Raw genomic sequence first — 17845 nt, forward strand, 5'->3', positions numbered from 1 at the left:
ATGCCAATATAAAACGAACAGAAATTAATTAAAAAAACTTTTTCCACAAAATAAGTTTTTCAAAGAAAAGTAAAGAACTCCATTAAACAAAAAATGAGCAAAACTAAAATCAAATAATCTACCAAGCGTGAAACTACCACAAATCAGCATTGATAAATAAATGAAACCCAAAATGAACAGAAATTACAATAAATAACCGAGTCAAACTCAAAACGAGCAGAAATTAACATAAGTTGGGATCAAAAGCCCTATGCCTTCCCAAGGACAGAACAAAATTTGCACTTTACTGAAAAAATACAAATGAATGTGCATTGTCAGTTTAATATACATATACTGATATTTAGTAATCAAAATGGTAATATTATTTGATTTATTAAAGTTATAAAAGTAAAACATTTATATTTTTGCCAGAACAATTTTGTTCTGGCATTGGGAAGGCATAGTGGTTTTGCGCCCAACTTACGTCAATTTCTGCTCGTTTTGAGTTTGACTCGGTTAATTATTGTAATTTCTTTTCGTTTTGGGTTTCATTTACTTATAAAACTGATTTGTGGTAGTTTCACGCTTGGTAGATTATTTGTTTTTAGTTTTGCTAATTTTTTGTTTAATGGAGTTCTTTATTTTTCTTTGAAAAACTTATTTTGTGGAAAAAGTTTTTTTAGTTAATTAGAAAAAGGGTTGGGTTGAAGAAATCGTTGTGGGTTAGGTTTTTAATTTCATAAATTACAAAAAATATCATAAGTAAATAAAACCATAATATTAAGGGCGGGGACAGGGGGCCATAGGATTTCTTTTGGTGGGAAAAATTATGTAATCAAGCACCCTGTAGTTTCACCCTTTAAAGCCAAAATTATCCTGGGGTTTTTACTCAAATCGACGTTAAGGAAGCTTCACCTGCTCCCCCTTCCCCAATTTCTTTATATTCAACATATTACAAACGGATTTGCAGTCCCTCAAAGTCAGAAGATGGTCTGAATTCAGGTGATTGTACTTTTGTCCCTACTAACCTCCATCTGCAATAGAACATATTCTTCTCAAAATATGGATCATATACTTCATCTTTAACAGAAACATATTAATGAAAACACATAACTTGACAAACACCATAAAAGCACCTTCACAAAACACCAAGCATAAATGAAAACACCTAATAGAAACACATAAATAAGAAAGTTACCAGCAGTCAACTTCAGGCCCTTGGTAGGGGATTCCCCGCACAATCTCTGGAGAGGCATACAAAGGACTTCCACAAAAAGTTGTCAGCATTCTCTTACCATCAAATACATTTGAAAGCCCAAAATCAGCGATCTAGAAAAAAAAATAACCTTGAATTAGTTCCCTTTTAGATAAATGTGCACATAGGGTATCTGCACACAAAAGGAGTAGGGGAGAAGGCCCCTATAAAAACTTCTCAAACTAATTTTTAAACACATGTAAAGAAATCCAGATATTAGGCCTTAAGACAAAGTTTCTAGAGTTTCCCAATTTCCTCCTGAAGGAAGGTTTGCAAAAAAAGAAAAAGAGAGACAGAGAGAGAAAACAAAATTGTTGAAAATATTGAAAGGAAAAAAAACCATAAATGAATATAACAATTAATATACAGATTGTAAATGCATTGACGAACAATATTTTTTTTTCCCTCATAACTCGGCACAACATGCCTATTCAGAAATGTTCACCAATATTTCTAATAATGTATAAAATTAATCTTCAGCACTTTTATTATCAATTTCCTCCCACCTACAGCAATTTCCTAGTGCTTGTGCCCACATTATTTTGACCGATCTAGTGCAGTATAAAACTTAATAGATCTTACAAGTTTTCACGGGTCTGGCCAGAACACATACCGATTTTTACATTAATCTTTGCTAAATATTTCTTTCTTAAGCTTAATGGGTTGTGAGTACTTATTGTTCCCTTGCGTTTGTAGCCCACATTGGAAACCTTTCGAATTGCGTATTAAGCAGCACTAATTATTTCATCTGTTCTTAAAATCCTAGTTTTAGCACTATCGAAAAAGCTTAATTGTGTTAGATGTTCCTTAGTTCCCAGGGAAACGTATCTGAAACATGCGAAATTACCTATCCCTGAGACAGGTAATTTGTTTTGTCTTATTCATTAATTTATTCTTTATTATATTCTTCATTAAATTTTTTTTCATAGAAAAATCAATTGAAATATATTATTCCCAAAATTCAAATGCGTTTCAAAACAAAACAAACGACAGCAAATAGCTTCATCTACTGTCACACTGCAAATTTTGAAAATACTTATATACATTAATGAATTTATAGCCGTATTTATAGCCGTAGAGCCTTGCCAGGGGAACAAGAAAATGTATTTTCCTTGATGCTTTAGATTTATTATTGTGCTTGTTTTTGAATAAATTTATCAATGTATCTATCTACCAAGTGGCGTCAAGTCAGGAAAATTTAGGGGAGGGTCCAAAATGTTTTATTTTTTCAACATCAAATGGGGGTTTGCAGATTTTTAGTAAAAAAAAAATTCAATGAAAATACTAAAAAATGCATTTTTACAAGGAACCCAAAAAAGACATTTTTCAAAACCTAGGCGGGAAACAATCGAGAGGGTACAGACCCCCTCACTTTTTAGTTGATGCCACTATGTCCAACTAATCTTTTTTTCTATTTTACTTTACATTCATCATAACATAAGAAAACCACTATTACCCAAAGGGCATAATAGGCAATTTCGTCAACTTTATTTTTATAACTAGCATGTGACCTGCATGCTAACCTAGCCTAAATTAATTTGCTCAATCCACTTAAAAACAAGACAATGTGTCTAATTCCCATAATTTCGACTTAGATCCTTATAAAATTAGAACCTTCAGTTAAAATCCTAGTTTCAGCATATGCATTCGGTTGAGCTTGTTACAAGTTTTCTGTTTTTTTTTTCTGTGTAACGCTGTACTATCAGTGGCATTAGGAGTTTTTTGTTTTTAGAATATCCTTATTTAAAGTAACAAAAGATTCTGTCTTAACATTTTCCCATGGTCTTTGGATCGAGATTTGAACAGCTGAAATTGGTCAGCTGTCGATACTTCGGTTTAGAAAAAAACATGAATGTATTTTTTTTTAACTTAGTTTTTTTTTTAATTAGAATTTGTTTTCCCAAAACACATCTAATCAAAATTTTAAGATAGCCATTTGCTCAAAAATAGTCCAAAGATCATATAAAAGTTATACCCCAGGAGCACATAAGGTTTTTATAGAATGGGTGGTTGTGCAAATTTTAGAAGAGGCTCATTTGATTGGAAATATATAGTTCTAATTCCCTTATAAGAGTCAAACATGATGGAGACTAACTACCCCCGCCACTGCCTGACATCCTCTTTTCCTGAAACACATTCAATTGAAATTGTGAGACAGCCATTTTATTAAAAAAATTTATAAAAGGTGAGAGGCCTTTGGGAAAAGTGGCTATCTCATATTTGAAATAGCTATTAATAAAAATCATATAACAACGTCTTTAGGGTGGATACAATTCCCCAGAGCCCATGGACAAGGGTTGTAAGCTATGCCCAGGGGCATACAAGGTTTTTGTGGAACGGGTGGCCGTAGGTTATAAACTTCGGGTCGGAATGGAGCTCATTTGATTGGAAGTCGAAAGTTTTAGTGCCCTTTTTAGGAGTCAAAAGTGAATGGAGGGTAATCAGCCCTCCCCCCCCCCCCCAAGACTGTCATTCCCTAAAACACATCCAATCGAAATTTTTGAGAGAGCTATTTTGTTCAGAATTGTTGAAAGGTCCAGTAATTATGTTTTTGGGGATGTCAACCTCCCCACAGTCTTCAGAACAAAGGCTGTAAGTTAGGCAATTCGCTCATTGTTTAGACATAGTATATGTTATTGAAGAAGGTATGCATGTTTGAACTTTACTTTCCAAGAAGACGAAGGGCATTCAGGTAAGCCTTTCAGAGAATGCTAGGGAAGTGTTCAACTAAATCAAAACAGATTATGTGTATACAGATTGTCAAAAGAGTGTAACACGGGAACAGCTGAGTATATTGATTTGGGGAAGTCAGGAAATATTAAGGGAGATGATCAAAACGGCAATATTTGTATGCTACCAATAATACTAAAACTACCACCACTACTGCTACCACACTACTCCATTTACAGTATTGAGAGGAAATTTGAACTAAACCAAAAGACGCTATGTGCATACATATTGTCAAAATAGCATATCTCAAGAACTGATTTGGGTACTAGGTTGGAACTTTCAGAGAATGCTTAAAGGGGAAGATCATGTCAGCAAAAGGCAATATGTGCACATTACTGCTAATACTACAGTTATTGCTACATTTACTACTTGTAAGGCTAAGAGCATTGAGATGAAAATTCAAGAAGTATATACTTCTTTCGTAACAATACAGGTTACGAAAAGGACTTATCAGCAATGTCATAGCAATGGCTAATTGTATTAAGTTAAAACTTCCAGGACTGATGAGAGCGATGTTCTACTGATCCAAAGGCGAAATGTTAATACTACTGCTGCTAGTAGTACTACCACTATTCAATACTATAACTAGTAAGACCAATACTACTACTGTGACTACTATTACAACCATGCCCAAGGGTATGAAGGTGAAATTTTCATGGAATTTTGAGGGGGGAAGGTGAGCTGAATCACAATACTCCGTGTACATGCAGGTTTTCAAAAGCGTGCAACAGCAATATCTTAGGAACTGTTTGGTGTATGAAGTTGAAACTAACAGGGCTTGTTGTAGGGATGTTGAACTAACCAAAAGAAAATATTTTCATCCTAATGCTACTGCATCTACCCATACTACTATTAATATTACTATTATTACTACTTCCATTACTACTACTGCCACTAAAGCTTAGGCTACTACAATCAGTCGTACTGCTACTACTGCTAGTAAAACTAAGGATATTAAGGCGAAAAATTTGGGATACATAGAAACTGTATGGAACTAATTCGAAACACACTTTATACCAACAGGTTGTCAAGCGGACACATCAGAAATGCTTCAGGAACGGTTGATAATATTAGCCTGAAACTTTCAGCGCGTGTTCAAGGGGATGTTGAAAAAACCAAAGGTGGTATGCCCATACTCCTACTAATGCTGCTAAAACTATTGCTACTGCACAAGCTAAGGGTATTAGGGTGAAGGTATTAAGGAATATTTAGGCGGATGTTAAACTAAATCAAAATAAACTACGAGCATGTGGACTTTCAAAAAGTGACAAAGCAATATCTGAAGAACAACTTATATTATTAAGTTAGACCTTTAAGGGTAAGTTGTGGGGGATTTTGAACTAGCCAGAAGGCACTATATGTGTGCTTTTAATACTACCACTACAGTTACTGTAACTAATGATGCTAAGGGTATTGAGGCGAAACTTTAAGGGAACGTTTAGGAGGAGTTTCAAGTAAACAAAAAAGCTATATGCATGCAGGTTATTAAAAGGGCATATAAGCAATATTATAGGTAGCACCACTCTATAATAGCTAGAAATATCATTGAAACTTTTATAGGAGCTAATTCGATTCAAAATGAAAAGTTCTGGTGCCCTTGTTAAGAGTAAAAAGAGATTGAAGGGCAAGTAGCCCTTCTCTCATTTTCCAATCATCCAGTCAAAACTTTGAGACAGCCAATTTGTTCATCACAGTAAAACAATCCAGCAACTATGTCTTTAGAGATACTGGGCATGTCAACCCCCCACAATAATGTAATTGGCCAATTATGCTTTAAAATTAAATGTTGCTTTAAACTAAATCAAAACCCATTGTGTTTATGATTGCCAATAAGAAACTTCACCAATATATCGAGAACGACTGAGGGTATTAAGCTGAAACTTTTGGGACTACTACTATTACTACTTCTGCTCTTACAATTCAAATAAATTAAAAGTGTGTAAGTGTATTCAGGTTGTCAAAGAGCGTAGATAAAACCTTTTGGGAATGATATTAAGTTTTATTTTTCAGGTCAACTTCAAGAGTTATAACATTAAATTAAGAAACACTGTTTGTGTTAGAATAAAAAAATCGTTGAAAAAGTTTCTTTAGGATACAAATAGCAACCCAAACTATGGATTCTTATAGAAAAAAACTGAAAAGATATAAAATATTATTTTTTCCCATGAAAAAAACTATGACAATAAAACACGAACAGAAATTAATTAAAAAAAACTTTTTTACGAAAAAAGTTCTTTAAAGAAAAGTAAATAGCTACATTAAGACAAAAAAGAGCAGAAATAAAGTCAAGTAATCTCCCAAGGGTAAAACTAAGACAGATCACTATCAATAAACAAATGAAACTCAAAACGAACAGAAATTAAAATAAATAGCTCAAAAAAAAAAAAAAAAAAAAAAAAACTCAAAACGAACAAACAATTAACATGAGCAGTGCTGATAACCCCCATTCCTTCTCAAGACCAGAACATGATTTGTGTTTTACTGAAAACAAAATTTGTTTTAAATGTTTTCACTTTTTTTTACTTTCATAAATAAAAATTATCAAAAATTTAAGGAATAGGCATCAGTTTATGTCAATCAAACTGACATTCCACGGTCATTTGTTTTTTGGTCTTTGTAGTATATCGCAAATTGTGTTCTGGTCTTGAGAAGGCATGGGGATTATCAGCCATCATCCCTAAATTAAAAAACTATAGGTTTAACAGATTGGGCTCCTGAGCTGCTTTTATCAAGGAAACGGTACGGTGAGAGCCAGGGGTGGCTCCTTTAAAACTAGACTAGTATACAATCTAAAAATAAAACAATCTCTTCAAAATAAAAATTTAATTTGTTTCACTCTGATCCGTCTCACAAACAAGAGTACCTGAGACAGAGCTTCGCTCCGTGAAAAGAAGGACAGATGAAAATCTAGTCCAAAATAACAATATGTTGAGTTGAATTTATCTAAATGTCAAAGCCCCAAATAATCACTATCTTGCTCTTGTCGTTCAAAGTTCAGCTGACCTGTTCTTTCACAAAGTATTAAGCAAGACGGCTAATTAATTAAGCAATCACCGCGCACAAATTTGATTAACTCAGCTCAGAACGTTTCAAAAAATAATGACCTGATTACTTACTATTCACTCATCCTTGTACAGAGCATACGGTAAAAGTAAGTCGTCAACAAAAAAATTACATTTTATAACTCATCCTACTTATACTTAAGACTTTTAACCTTTAGGGGTCTCTAATTTCAGTCAGCTGACGATTTACCAAAAACATTAAGGGGGTTGGGAGGGTTAAACGAATTTTCCCAAAGTCACGATCTATCTATACCATTTTTTTCACACCGGGGAATGGTAGGTATACCGAATTTCAGGAAAAATCATATTGACATTTTCGAGAAAGATTTAGACATATTGCTCGTTTAATAAGATAGGTAAGAACTACACCAATGCTTGTATTCTAAGTGAATTTCGCACCTTACAGTCATTTCCCATATGAACTACAAAAAAGTTTCAGAAGCTATAACAAAAAATCTGCGAATGACTCTTTTTGGATATGGCCCGTTAAGCAGGATGGCCTTTATATTCCGAAATCTAGAATATCTTACTTCATGCTGTGATTCAACTGCCGCACGATTTAAAAGAACCTTTTTTTAATAGCCAGGAGGCAAAAATGGAATTAAATAAATCAATGAAGGTCATATAGAGGAGTACTATCCTCTTCAATAAGTTATGAAACCACAAAGGCTAGACACAAGAATAAAAAAAAGAAGAGGAGAAACGACGAAAATTGTTTTGTTTTGGTTTCAATCTACAGCCGGAGTCTAACTAAGTAGAGGACATGTCTCAGATCAGGTAAGTAAGCAGGAATTTCTTCAGGGGTGGGAGGATTTACCCTATCCACCAAAAAAACCGTTAAACTACTAAAAACACACTGGAAATCGTAAAATATCGACGTATCTAGGTATATGTGCCTATCTTAGACATGTTATTAAGTAAAGAGTATAGCAATCACAGTAGACAGAATATAGCAGTATGATCATTCTCTATCTCTCCCATTATAAAAACCCGGACAGGGGTGCGAGTGGAAAGAAACAGGCTAAACAAGCTAAGGCAGAAAGAAGTGGGAGGAGCTTTTTGTTCACGATGACCAGAAATGATCTGCGATAAGCTTACTGGTATATTCAGAAACAGGCTAAACAAGCTAAGGCAGAAAGAAGTGGGAGGAGCTTTTTGTTCACGATGACCAGAAATGATCTGCGATAAGCTTACTGTCTATAAACTGTGATAGCAATAGTGTAACCTACCTCGTGTTAGAAAGCTTTTGAATGGAAACTGTGAAAATCTTTCTTCAGACTAATCAATATATTACCTTTGCATTTCCTTCTGTATCCAACAGAATATTTTCCAGCTTCAAGTCTCTGTGGCATATTTTGTGCTTGAAAAAGAAGAAATTTGGATCAGTAAAGAGAATGTTTAAATAAATGCAGTACTTGGATTTATTTATTGATTAAATTGTATTACATTTAGATATAGAATTATCTTTAACTATCATCCTTTAAAACGAGTTCTTAAACAGCTCTCTATGATGTTCCAGTGCCCTACTAGTAGCGGAGAAGGAAAAAAAGAGGACACAGCAGTGTTACCCATGCAAAAATGATTTCCCTTGTTGTTCAAGCAAAGGGACTGTAAGTTTCTTGAATACGGTTCCAATGCTGTATTTTTATTTTCGAACTGACGCCCTTTTCTGGGGGTTCATGCTATTTTTCAATATTCCCTTAAATTTGTTTTCAAAATAACACTTTAATATTAAAACTAATTTAGATAGTAGCTACCATTACCAAATGAGCTAGAAATGACAATTTTATCTCACTCTCCAGTTTTTTTTTTGTTAAACGTGTTTTTAAATTACTTGGTTACATTGGGCCATGGTTCGTCATTTGCTCGGTTGCAGCTGCCGATGCAACCTTGAAATATAAAGATCAAAATCAGGCTAAAATAATTAAATATTGATAAACATTATTAGATTCATAGGAGAAGAGTGTACACAACCCCCGAATTCCATTCTTAATTCCTTCATAAATTCTTTGTCACAACTCCAAGGGCTTGTGCACCACTGGTATCGACCAGGTTCTAGTTGTTTGTGAATTTAGAAAATATAATAAGAGCTGGCATGTCGCATGGCCATAACTAGCAAAAAAAAGTCTCTGCTTCATAGGGCCCCTTGGTCCCAAAAGATTTGATCTCGTTTCAAAAAAGATTCACTACAACTTGTCGCTACTAAAGTACTGTCTCAGGAAGTTTATAGCACAAGTACATCCACATACATATACACATACACAACCTACACGCACAAGAGCGTGTGTTTGGAAATTGGGCAGTTGTTTTACTTCAGTCTCTGTGCAAACATTCTGCATGAGCTATACTTCACATCATAAGGTTTATAAATCTTGTGAGTTCAAATTGATCTCACAATAAACCTTTCAACAAATTCTAATATCTAATTGGAACCCACAGTAGTTATGACCTACCTTTGTAAAGTGTCACTAAACCATTGGATTTTACATCTAATGCTACTGCCTTCTTTTCTAAGCGCTTTTAAACACCGACTAAAGAATATATTGATGGAATAAACCTTTTTTAAATGTCTTCTTTAAACTAAAAGTATAAACTAAATTAAATAAGAGTTAAAAGGCCATCTATTAAACTTTAGAGTCGTCAAATCAGCACATTTAACCACTATTTTACAGCGTCAACCTGTCTGTCGAATATATTTGGCAGTAGTAACTTCATTTCTAAATGTTACTCGCTTAACTTACCGTGAAATGGATCATGGTAGTAGTGAACTAATCGACGGTTGATATTGAACTAAATAAAAGACAGGATTCCGCGAAAACGAGTCTGTCAAATTGAAAAAGTGGGCCTTAATAAAAAAAATGGTCTAAAATGAAATAAGTCCATTTTTCCAAACGTCAGAATAAGAAAATATAGAAATAAAAAGAATGTGAACACGAAACAAGTATCCAAGTACCTAGGACAATGAAAAGGCAATCTGATTATTGGAACTGGTTAAGTGAAAAATTACACAAACAAAAATATCTAAAAAAATTAGGAAGAGTTAAATATTCAATTTTAAATGAAAGAAACCTTGCATAGGCAGTTATGCAGTTTTTAGTAATGCCAGGTGTCATATCAAAGAAAACAAAAACTTAGGAGATAAATCAGCAAAAAATCCGCGAAAAACATAAAAAAGCTTAAAAACAGCACAAAAAGCACAAAAAACCGTAAAAAGGCGTATCTTTTCTTTCAAGGTATAGTTGTCTCCTATTTCTTTTATTTATATTTTGTCTTCTGTTGTCTTTGAAAATTAGTAGATGATAAAAAGTCCACATGGAAGACAGCTCGAACTTGAAAAAAAAGGCAGAACTGGCAATTTTAAGTAAGGACATCGAGGTTATGACCTCTGACCCTCACTTAGGAAGAACGTTTCCTTTAACAAAAAAAAATCGAGCAAAAACATTTTTGCAGAGAACTGAAAGTTTTTAATTATGACACCGACAATACGATCACTTAATGCCATCAAATAGAGTTTTCGCTTTGTATCAGGCCAAAAGGTATTAACTTTATTACTGGAAATATGAAAGAGAGTAAAAAAAGAAATTTGTATTTCAAACAATTAGAATGAGAGAAAAAAAAGAGACTTTAAATCAAGTATTAAGGCTGAAGTCATGGCCGCTAAGCTTATTTTCCAGAGCAAATATCGAGTATATATATATATATATATATATATATATATATATATATATATATATATATATATATATATATATATATATATATATATATATATATATATATATATATATATATATATATATATATATAAGAAAAAAAAAGAAAAAAAAAGAAAAAAGATTGTCATTGTCATGCCGAAAGGTCGAATCTGACATTTTCATACCTCTAAGATCATCGCAAAAAATTACAAAGCTGATCTCAAAGAGAGCATCAGCAGATTAATGTATCTTAAGTGATACTTTGATCCTTTCGATTTACAACATACTGCTAATCCAACCTTTTAATTAACAGCTTAACAAACGGTTTTGACCAACTATATCAAAAGTTTAAATATGTCAAATACGACCTTTGGGCGTATTAAATAAAGAAAACCGAGTTTTTTTCTACTGAAAGTAGGGTACAACATTAAAACTTAAAACAGAAATAAAATATTTCGTATATAAGGGGGGCTGTCCCTTCCTCAGCCCTCGCTCGTTACGTTAAAGTCTAAAGTTCTTTAAAAATACATTTCATTAAAATTCAATGGCCCTTGTGTTTGCGCATTCTTTGTTAAAAGATAGTGACAATAAGTTAGATCTTAGCGTAAAAAGCGAGGGTTGAGATAAGGCCAGCCCCCTCAAATACGAAATAGTTTATGTTCATTTTAAGTTTTAATCTTGCTCCTTACCTTCAGTTGAAAAAGCTTGCTGTTGTTTTTTAAAATTAATTTCTGACCGTTTTTCAAATCATGCCAGGAAAACCCATTCCCTCTCTCCCGTGTAAAATTTATACTCGAAAATTCCCCGCGGAAGCTTTCCTCGCGGTATATTCTCCCCAAGGGACCCCTTCTGCATTAAATATCCCCCAAAAATGTCTGTATATTTTTCAAAAACAAATACTATATGTGAACAATGGACCTCATAGCAAAATACCCCCCAAAAATTCCCATAAATTTTCCAATACCGTATGCGAGCAATGGGGAAATTGCTTAACTTATATTCCTTTCCACAGTGACTATGGGGGTGGGGGGGGTCATATCATCTCCAAAGGCATAGTTATTGAGTCTCCAAACGATGGTAAATCAAATGGCCATCTCGATATTTTGATCAGGTGACTTTGGGGGAAAAGGGACAAAGGAAAGGGGTAAAAAGGGAGGGGGGGGGGCTAGATGTCCTCCAATTTTTTGATCACTTAAAAAAGGCACTAGAACATTTAATTTTCGAGTAAATGAGCCCTTTTTTGATTTATGAGATCACTTTTTCGATGCGATCACCATTGAAAAAAAAAATCAATAAACTCATCTATGATCTTTCTTCTGGCAAAAAATGCAACTTTCCCCTTTTTTATATAGAAGCTTGACATCTTTACAGCAGGGTTTTCTGATATGCTGAATTTGATGGTATGATTTTCATTAAAACCGTTTGAGTTTTTGAGGGTGTTTCCCAATTTTTTGAAAATCAGCCAAATTTTCGCAGGCTAGTAGCTTCTGATGGGTAATATTAAACTTAGCAAACTTCATATATTTTGAATTAGCATAAAATGTCTATTCTTTTGATGCAACAATTGTTGTAAGAACTCTGTTTTTTAGAATTTTGGTCACTATTGAGCCGAGTCACTCCTTACTTACAGTTCATTACCACGAACTGTTTGAACAGCAGCGAGATCAGCAAACGAGGATTTCTTTTCGCCATGGCAAAATATAACTACTATACTTTTTTGGAATATATACAAGAGCTAAACAAAGCAAAGCGAAGCAAAAATTATTCTAAAACAAATTTTCAGAAATGAATAGGCCTACTGCGTGTCAATTTGCAGGAAAAATAAATCTTAGTAAAAGTTTTTTGTTTAGAAATGAACACTTTATATACGGCCCTGACGATGCAACCAACAAATCCGATCATAGAGGCAGTATTCAGGTGTCAACAGATACCGAGCTGAAATAATCTATTATTGTAGTCCTAATCATCCTCTTTGGAATATCTAGAAAAAAACAATGAAAATGTCTTTTTTCTAAACATTAAAATGGAAAAACAAACAAATAAATAAGCAAAAGACTGATATTCGTTCCTAGCAAGCATGAAGGATTTTCTTAAGCAGGATTCACGGCCACTAGATAATTATTCATATTAATTTTTAACATATTAATAATTAATAATCATTGATTAATAATTAATACGTTAACATAATAATTTTATTATTTACGTTAATTTTGTATATTTATAAAATAAAACAATAATTTTTGACAAAAAGTGTGTGTCGATATAAATGAAAAATTAAGGGCAATAGAATCTTTTTGTTAGATCCAAAGTCTTTAGTTGCGACTCTGACGATATGACCACTAAATATTATCAAAGGGGATTCTATGGAGTCAACTCAAAGTGTATAAATTCTACATGTGGGAATAATTACGAGAGTAAAAGCAAACAAAATACGTTTGGTAAAAATCAGAAAAAAAGCAAGACTTTGTAGCAAGCGCAAATTAAGATATTATTTTCAGCATAAGTCATGGACGCTACGCTCGTTTTCATACAATTTTTGAAGAGCAAATACAAAGATATTTCCGCTCGGAAATGAAAGTCATTAGCTACAGGACCGACAATATGACAAAAGAAGAAGAAACAATTAATTAGTATTTTCTTTGATATTAGTTATCAAGCAAAAGATAACAACCTTATGACAGTAGTAGACAGCCGATGCCACTTGTCTGAAAATTCTTCTAGCCTCCTCTTCAGATAAGACCTTGCTTTCGCTTAAGTAATCATAGAGTTCTCCACCCGCAGCATATTCCATCACAAGAACGATTTTCTCCCGATTTTCAAACACTGGAATACAAAATAATCATTTACTATTCAGCTTAGGAAAAACATGATGAATGAGCATTGTAAAGGGATCTTACCGACTAACATAAATTCCAATTAAGACGCTTATGATTCAAAAGAAAGTGTTTCCAATAATGACGGAGATAGCCGCGGGAAATTCAGATATTCAAATATACGGATACTTAAGCTACGTGAATTTTGTCCAAGCTACGTTGGACAAAAAAATTTTCGGCGATGTTGTCTGGTCAACAGGGTTGCCACCAAGGTTACTTTCATACCATTTTTGGTACGTTTTAAATAAAACAGTACGTTTTACTTTACGGTCCTAAAAACGTTACATTTTTGTTACGTTTTTGAATTTATGTTACAACATGTTCGCTTATATTCATATATTCTTGAGAAAAAAAATCCCTACTTTTTAGTTCATTTTGAAAATGAGTTTAATTTTTTTTTATTATTTGACCTCTTCTCCCTAAAAATTCTTTGTGTGTACCTGAACTTGTGAGACCCATCAAAACAGCTTTAGGGTAACATTCTTGGGGTTGAATTGTGTGAACTCTTCTTTTATTTCTGACTTTCTTTTGGTTGAGAGTTACGATTCAAATTACAAACGGAAAAAAAACATATTATGCAAAATAACTGTTGTCAAACAGTTCGTGGTAACGAACTGTAAGTAAGGAGCGACCCGGCTCAATGGTAATCGAAACTCTAGAAAACGGCATTTTGATATAAATACATACATCAAAAGAATCACATTTTAATGTTGATTTCAAATATATAAGTTTCATCAAGTTTAATCCTACCTATCGAAAGTTATGTGCCTGAGAAAATTTGGCTGATGTTCGAAAAAAGGGGCAACCACCCCCTAAAAGTTATTAGCACCTTAATGAAAATAACACCATTATATTCCGCGTATCAGAGAACCCTACTGTAGAGGTTTCAAGCTCCCATCTACAAAAATGTGGAATTTTGCATTTTTTTGACAGAAGAAAGATCACGGGTGCGTGTTTATTTGTTTGTTTGTTTTTTTTTTGTTTTTTTTTCCTCAGGGGTGATCGTATTGAACCAGTTATCCTAGAATATCGTGGGAGGGCTCATTGGAATGGAAATTGAAAGTTCTAGTGCCCTTTTTAAGTGACCAAAAATAATGGAGGGCAACTAGGCCCCCTCCTACGCTCATTTTTTTCCCAAAGTCACCTGATCAAAATTTTGAGGTAGCCATTTTGTTCAGCATGTTCGAAAATATTATAAGTATGTCTTTTAGGATGACTTAATCCCCCGAAGTTCCCGGGGGGAGGGCTGAAAGTTTTGAACTTTACCCAATGTTAACATATAGTATTGGTTATTTGGAAGTATACAGACGTTTTCAGGGGAGATTTTTCCTGGTAGTGGGGGGGGGTCAGAAGTTATATGAGAGGATCTTTCCATGAAGGAAGTTTTAATGGGGGAAGGGACATTGCTATGAAGGGGACGCCGGACTTCCCAGCATTATTTAAAAAAAAGATTATAAATTTAATATAAAAAAACAAATATTTCAACTACAACAGCAGCAACATCGAAACTTTAAACGAACAGAAAATATTACATATATAATTGGGTTCACCCCGTAGTCAATGCCAAGCTCTTTAAGCCAAAGATTTTTTAGTACTTTCATAAGAGCTATTTATTCTAATTAACGGCCTTTGTGATTAAGTAGTCATATCTAAAAAAAAATTGGAACAAAATTTGAACTTTCACTTAAAGAGCAAGTTATTGACTAGGGGGCGAACCCCCTAATATACGCATTAAAAATATTTGAATATAGAAGTTCGTTACGTAAGTTAATTCGTAAATTATGTATATTTATTACTAATAAAAACGTTCGAAAATAAAATTAAACAACTTTCGAGAAAGCCATTTAACTAAATAAAAGTAAATTAATATGAAAATTTTGTTTTAATTATTCATGTACGGTGAGCCAAGATCAAAACCTGCATTTATTAAGAAACGTTCAAAAATTAAATAAAAAAAACAAGTTTTTTAAACTGAAAGTAAGGAGCGACATTAAAACTTAAAACGAACAGAAATTATTCTGTATATGAAAGAGACTGTCCCCTCCTCAACGCCTCGCTCTTTAAGATAAAGTTTTACTCTGTGTCACAACTTTATTTTTTAAAAAAATAAAAAACAATATCGTAAAGAGCGAGGCGTTGAGGAGGGGATTTTGACTGAAAAAGGCCTTTAAAGACAGAGTTTTGCAATATTCACTTCAAGGAAGGTGGAATTGTTTTGTTATAAGTAATTATGAACAGATTTAAGTCCAAGCTCTAATAATAAATTTAGAAATAAGATTCGATAAAAGGAATGCCATTTTATGCAGACACAGAAAGAAAAATTAAGGATTTTGAGACTACTTCCGGAAGTTTTTTTAAAAAGAGAAAGGAAAACACTTCAAAAATGTTATTTCTTTGTCTTTTAAAAAATAAAAAATTAGACTCAAAAAGCGGCACGTTTTATTCTGAGACTGAAAGCATATCCTACATTGACATCCGGGCATTTCGGAATTACTTACATTTACAGAAGCCTTTTTTTTACGGGAATTAAAGGAATTCAAATTTTATACAAGTAAATAAAAAACAGAAAAACAATCAAAAGTAAGATGAGACAACGTAGTAGTGAATCAGTGATAATCAACTTTAAATTAAAGTCTAGATATTTTTCCACCTTTTTCAATGGAAAGTAAAAAAACAAAAAACAAAATCCAAGCTTTTAGAATTTATTTTCCTTCTTCAGTTAAGCTAGTTCCTGTGTTGCGTTGGATTAGGATCAGTATTTACTCCTCTTTATCAGATATCCCTTCTAGTGCACTTTTAAATATTAAGAATAAACTTAAAGCAGGCTATTCTAGAATTGTCCCAAATCGTTGCCGACATTCTCTTAAGGCATTGGCTAGACTTTACTCAACATACTGTGACCATTCTACTCTTTTTTTTGTCAGGCTTGGGCCCATTTTTAATGCTAGTGACATGAAGAATATTAGAGTATTGTATTTCCGTTATTGGGAATTCCTTTTATATATGCTTCGTTGGTATAAGAACCTAAAGGTTGTTAGAACTTTTTGTGGCACTGATATATTGACATCTTAAGATGGATGGCAAATTAAAAGAAGAGTCTTGTCTGCGGTATGGGCCTTTTCATCCTCTTGTGCGATTATTTTGATTTTCATTGCTGTTGTTTTTTATATTCAGTATTATTTCGTATGTGTTTCAAGTGTATGTGTTTTTATTTTTATTTTCTTGTGTTACTCCACTTTATTATAATCTTAATGGGTCAAAAATAAATAATTAATTAATGTAGAGAAAACCCCAGAAATGGATAACGTTATATTTAAAGCATGACAACGAAATTTTAGCCAAAATTTTGATATTTTAAAACCCTATCTGAGCCTTTTTTTACAACGAGTTTTTCTTCCTCTTTTTTAGCGTGTACGTGGGTATCTTAAAATTATTTTGCTTTTTGAATATTTTGAGACCACTTCCGCAATCATTTTTCAATGGAGAGTGAAGTAATCATGAAGCTTTTGTCCCTCTTTTTTTCTGCTAGCTCATCACTATGCGTAGGGTTCCTGCCAACTTTGTTGCCTTTGAGAGAGTTGTTTGTGAGAACGACTCGCAGATTCGTTTTAAGTATGGTTCGTAGTTAAATAAGCTCCTTTTCTGACGACAGGCAGCTCCGTAAGGATAAACCAAGCCTGACTACTGCCTCAAGCAAGACGGGAAATCTCTTTTGGCAAAGAGTGATCCTAATTCCGTTTGTACATCGTTCCAGGTTCCACCGTAGTTAATATCCAAGCTATACCCCTCCAATTCTGTGATGGATTCAATCATAGGGGAGGACGGCTCCCAAACTCTAATCACAAGCATAGCTTGTGAATGGCATACCAGAAGGGAACGTGAATCTCAACCAAACACGGTGATAAAAAAGAACTGGGCTCGGCGTTATACCTTTTAGGAACTTTGTCTTATACGATCTCTTTGAAGCTGGATGGGTAAGGACTGGATAAGGACTTCAAAGTATCAAGTCATCCACCTAAATAGTCGGTGGGCTGGAAGGATTTACCAAATCCAGAAACATACGCAGTTATTATTTTCGGTGTCCGTGATCGATCTTTCAATATATGTGATTGTGAAATGCTGCATTCTTGTCATCCACGTCCATCAGAAGAGTATTTTAAAGCTCCATTGATTTGAGCTTTTAGGTCTTGTCTAATTTCTAGTTAAAGCGCATCTTCCCATCTATAAGTCGATCGCTTTACGGATGGACTG

The 17845-nt window shown here is 33.6% G+C and overlaps 1 protein-coding gene across 4 annotated transcripts in view; it reads right to left on the bottom strand.

The window, feature by feature from the left end:
- Nucleotides 1-17845, bottom strand: part of LOC148947046 (uncharacterized) — a 132294-nt gene that overhangs the window by 46888 nt on the left and 67561 nt on the right. For all 4 annotated transcript variants that reach the window (XM_089096835.1, XM_089096833.1, XM_089096834.1 and 1 more), the window contains 3 exons: nt 13393-13544; nt 8321-8386; nt 1178-1308 (listed from right to left, as the gene is read on the bottom strand). In XM_089096835.1, coding sequence (XP_088952961.1) covers nt 1178-1308; nt 8321-8386; nt 13393-13544 — 349 coding nt within the window. The remainder of the gene's footprint in view (nt 1-1177; nt 1309-8320; nt 8387-13392; nt 13545-17845) is intronic.

Source organism: Artemia sp. Qi Xiang Cuo, chromosome 11 (genome assembly GCF_049724085.1).
Source record: "Artemia sp. Qi Xiang Cuo chromosome 11, ASM4972408v1, whole genome shotgun sequence".
NCBI lineage: Eukaryota > Metazoa > Arthropoda > Branchiopoda > Anostraca > Artemiidae > Artemia > Artemia sp. Qi Xiang Cuo.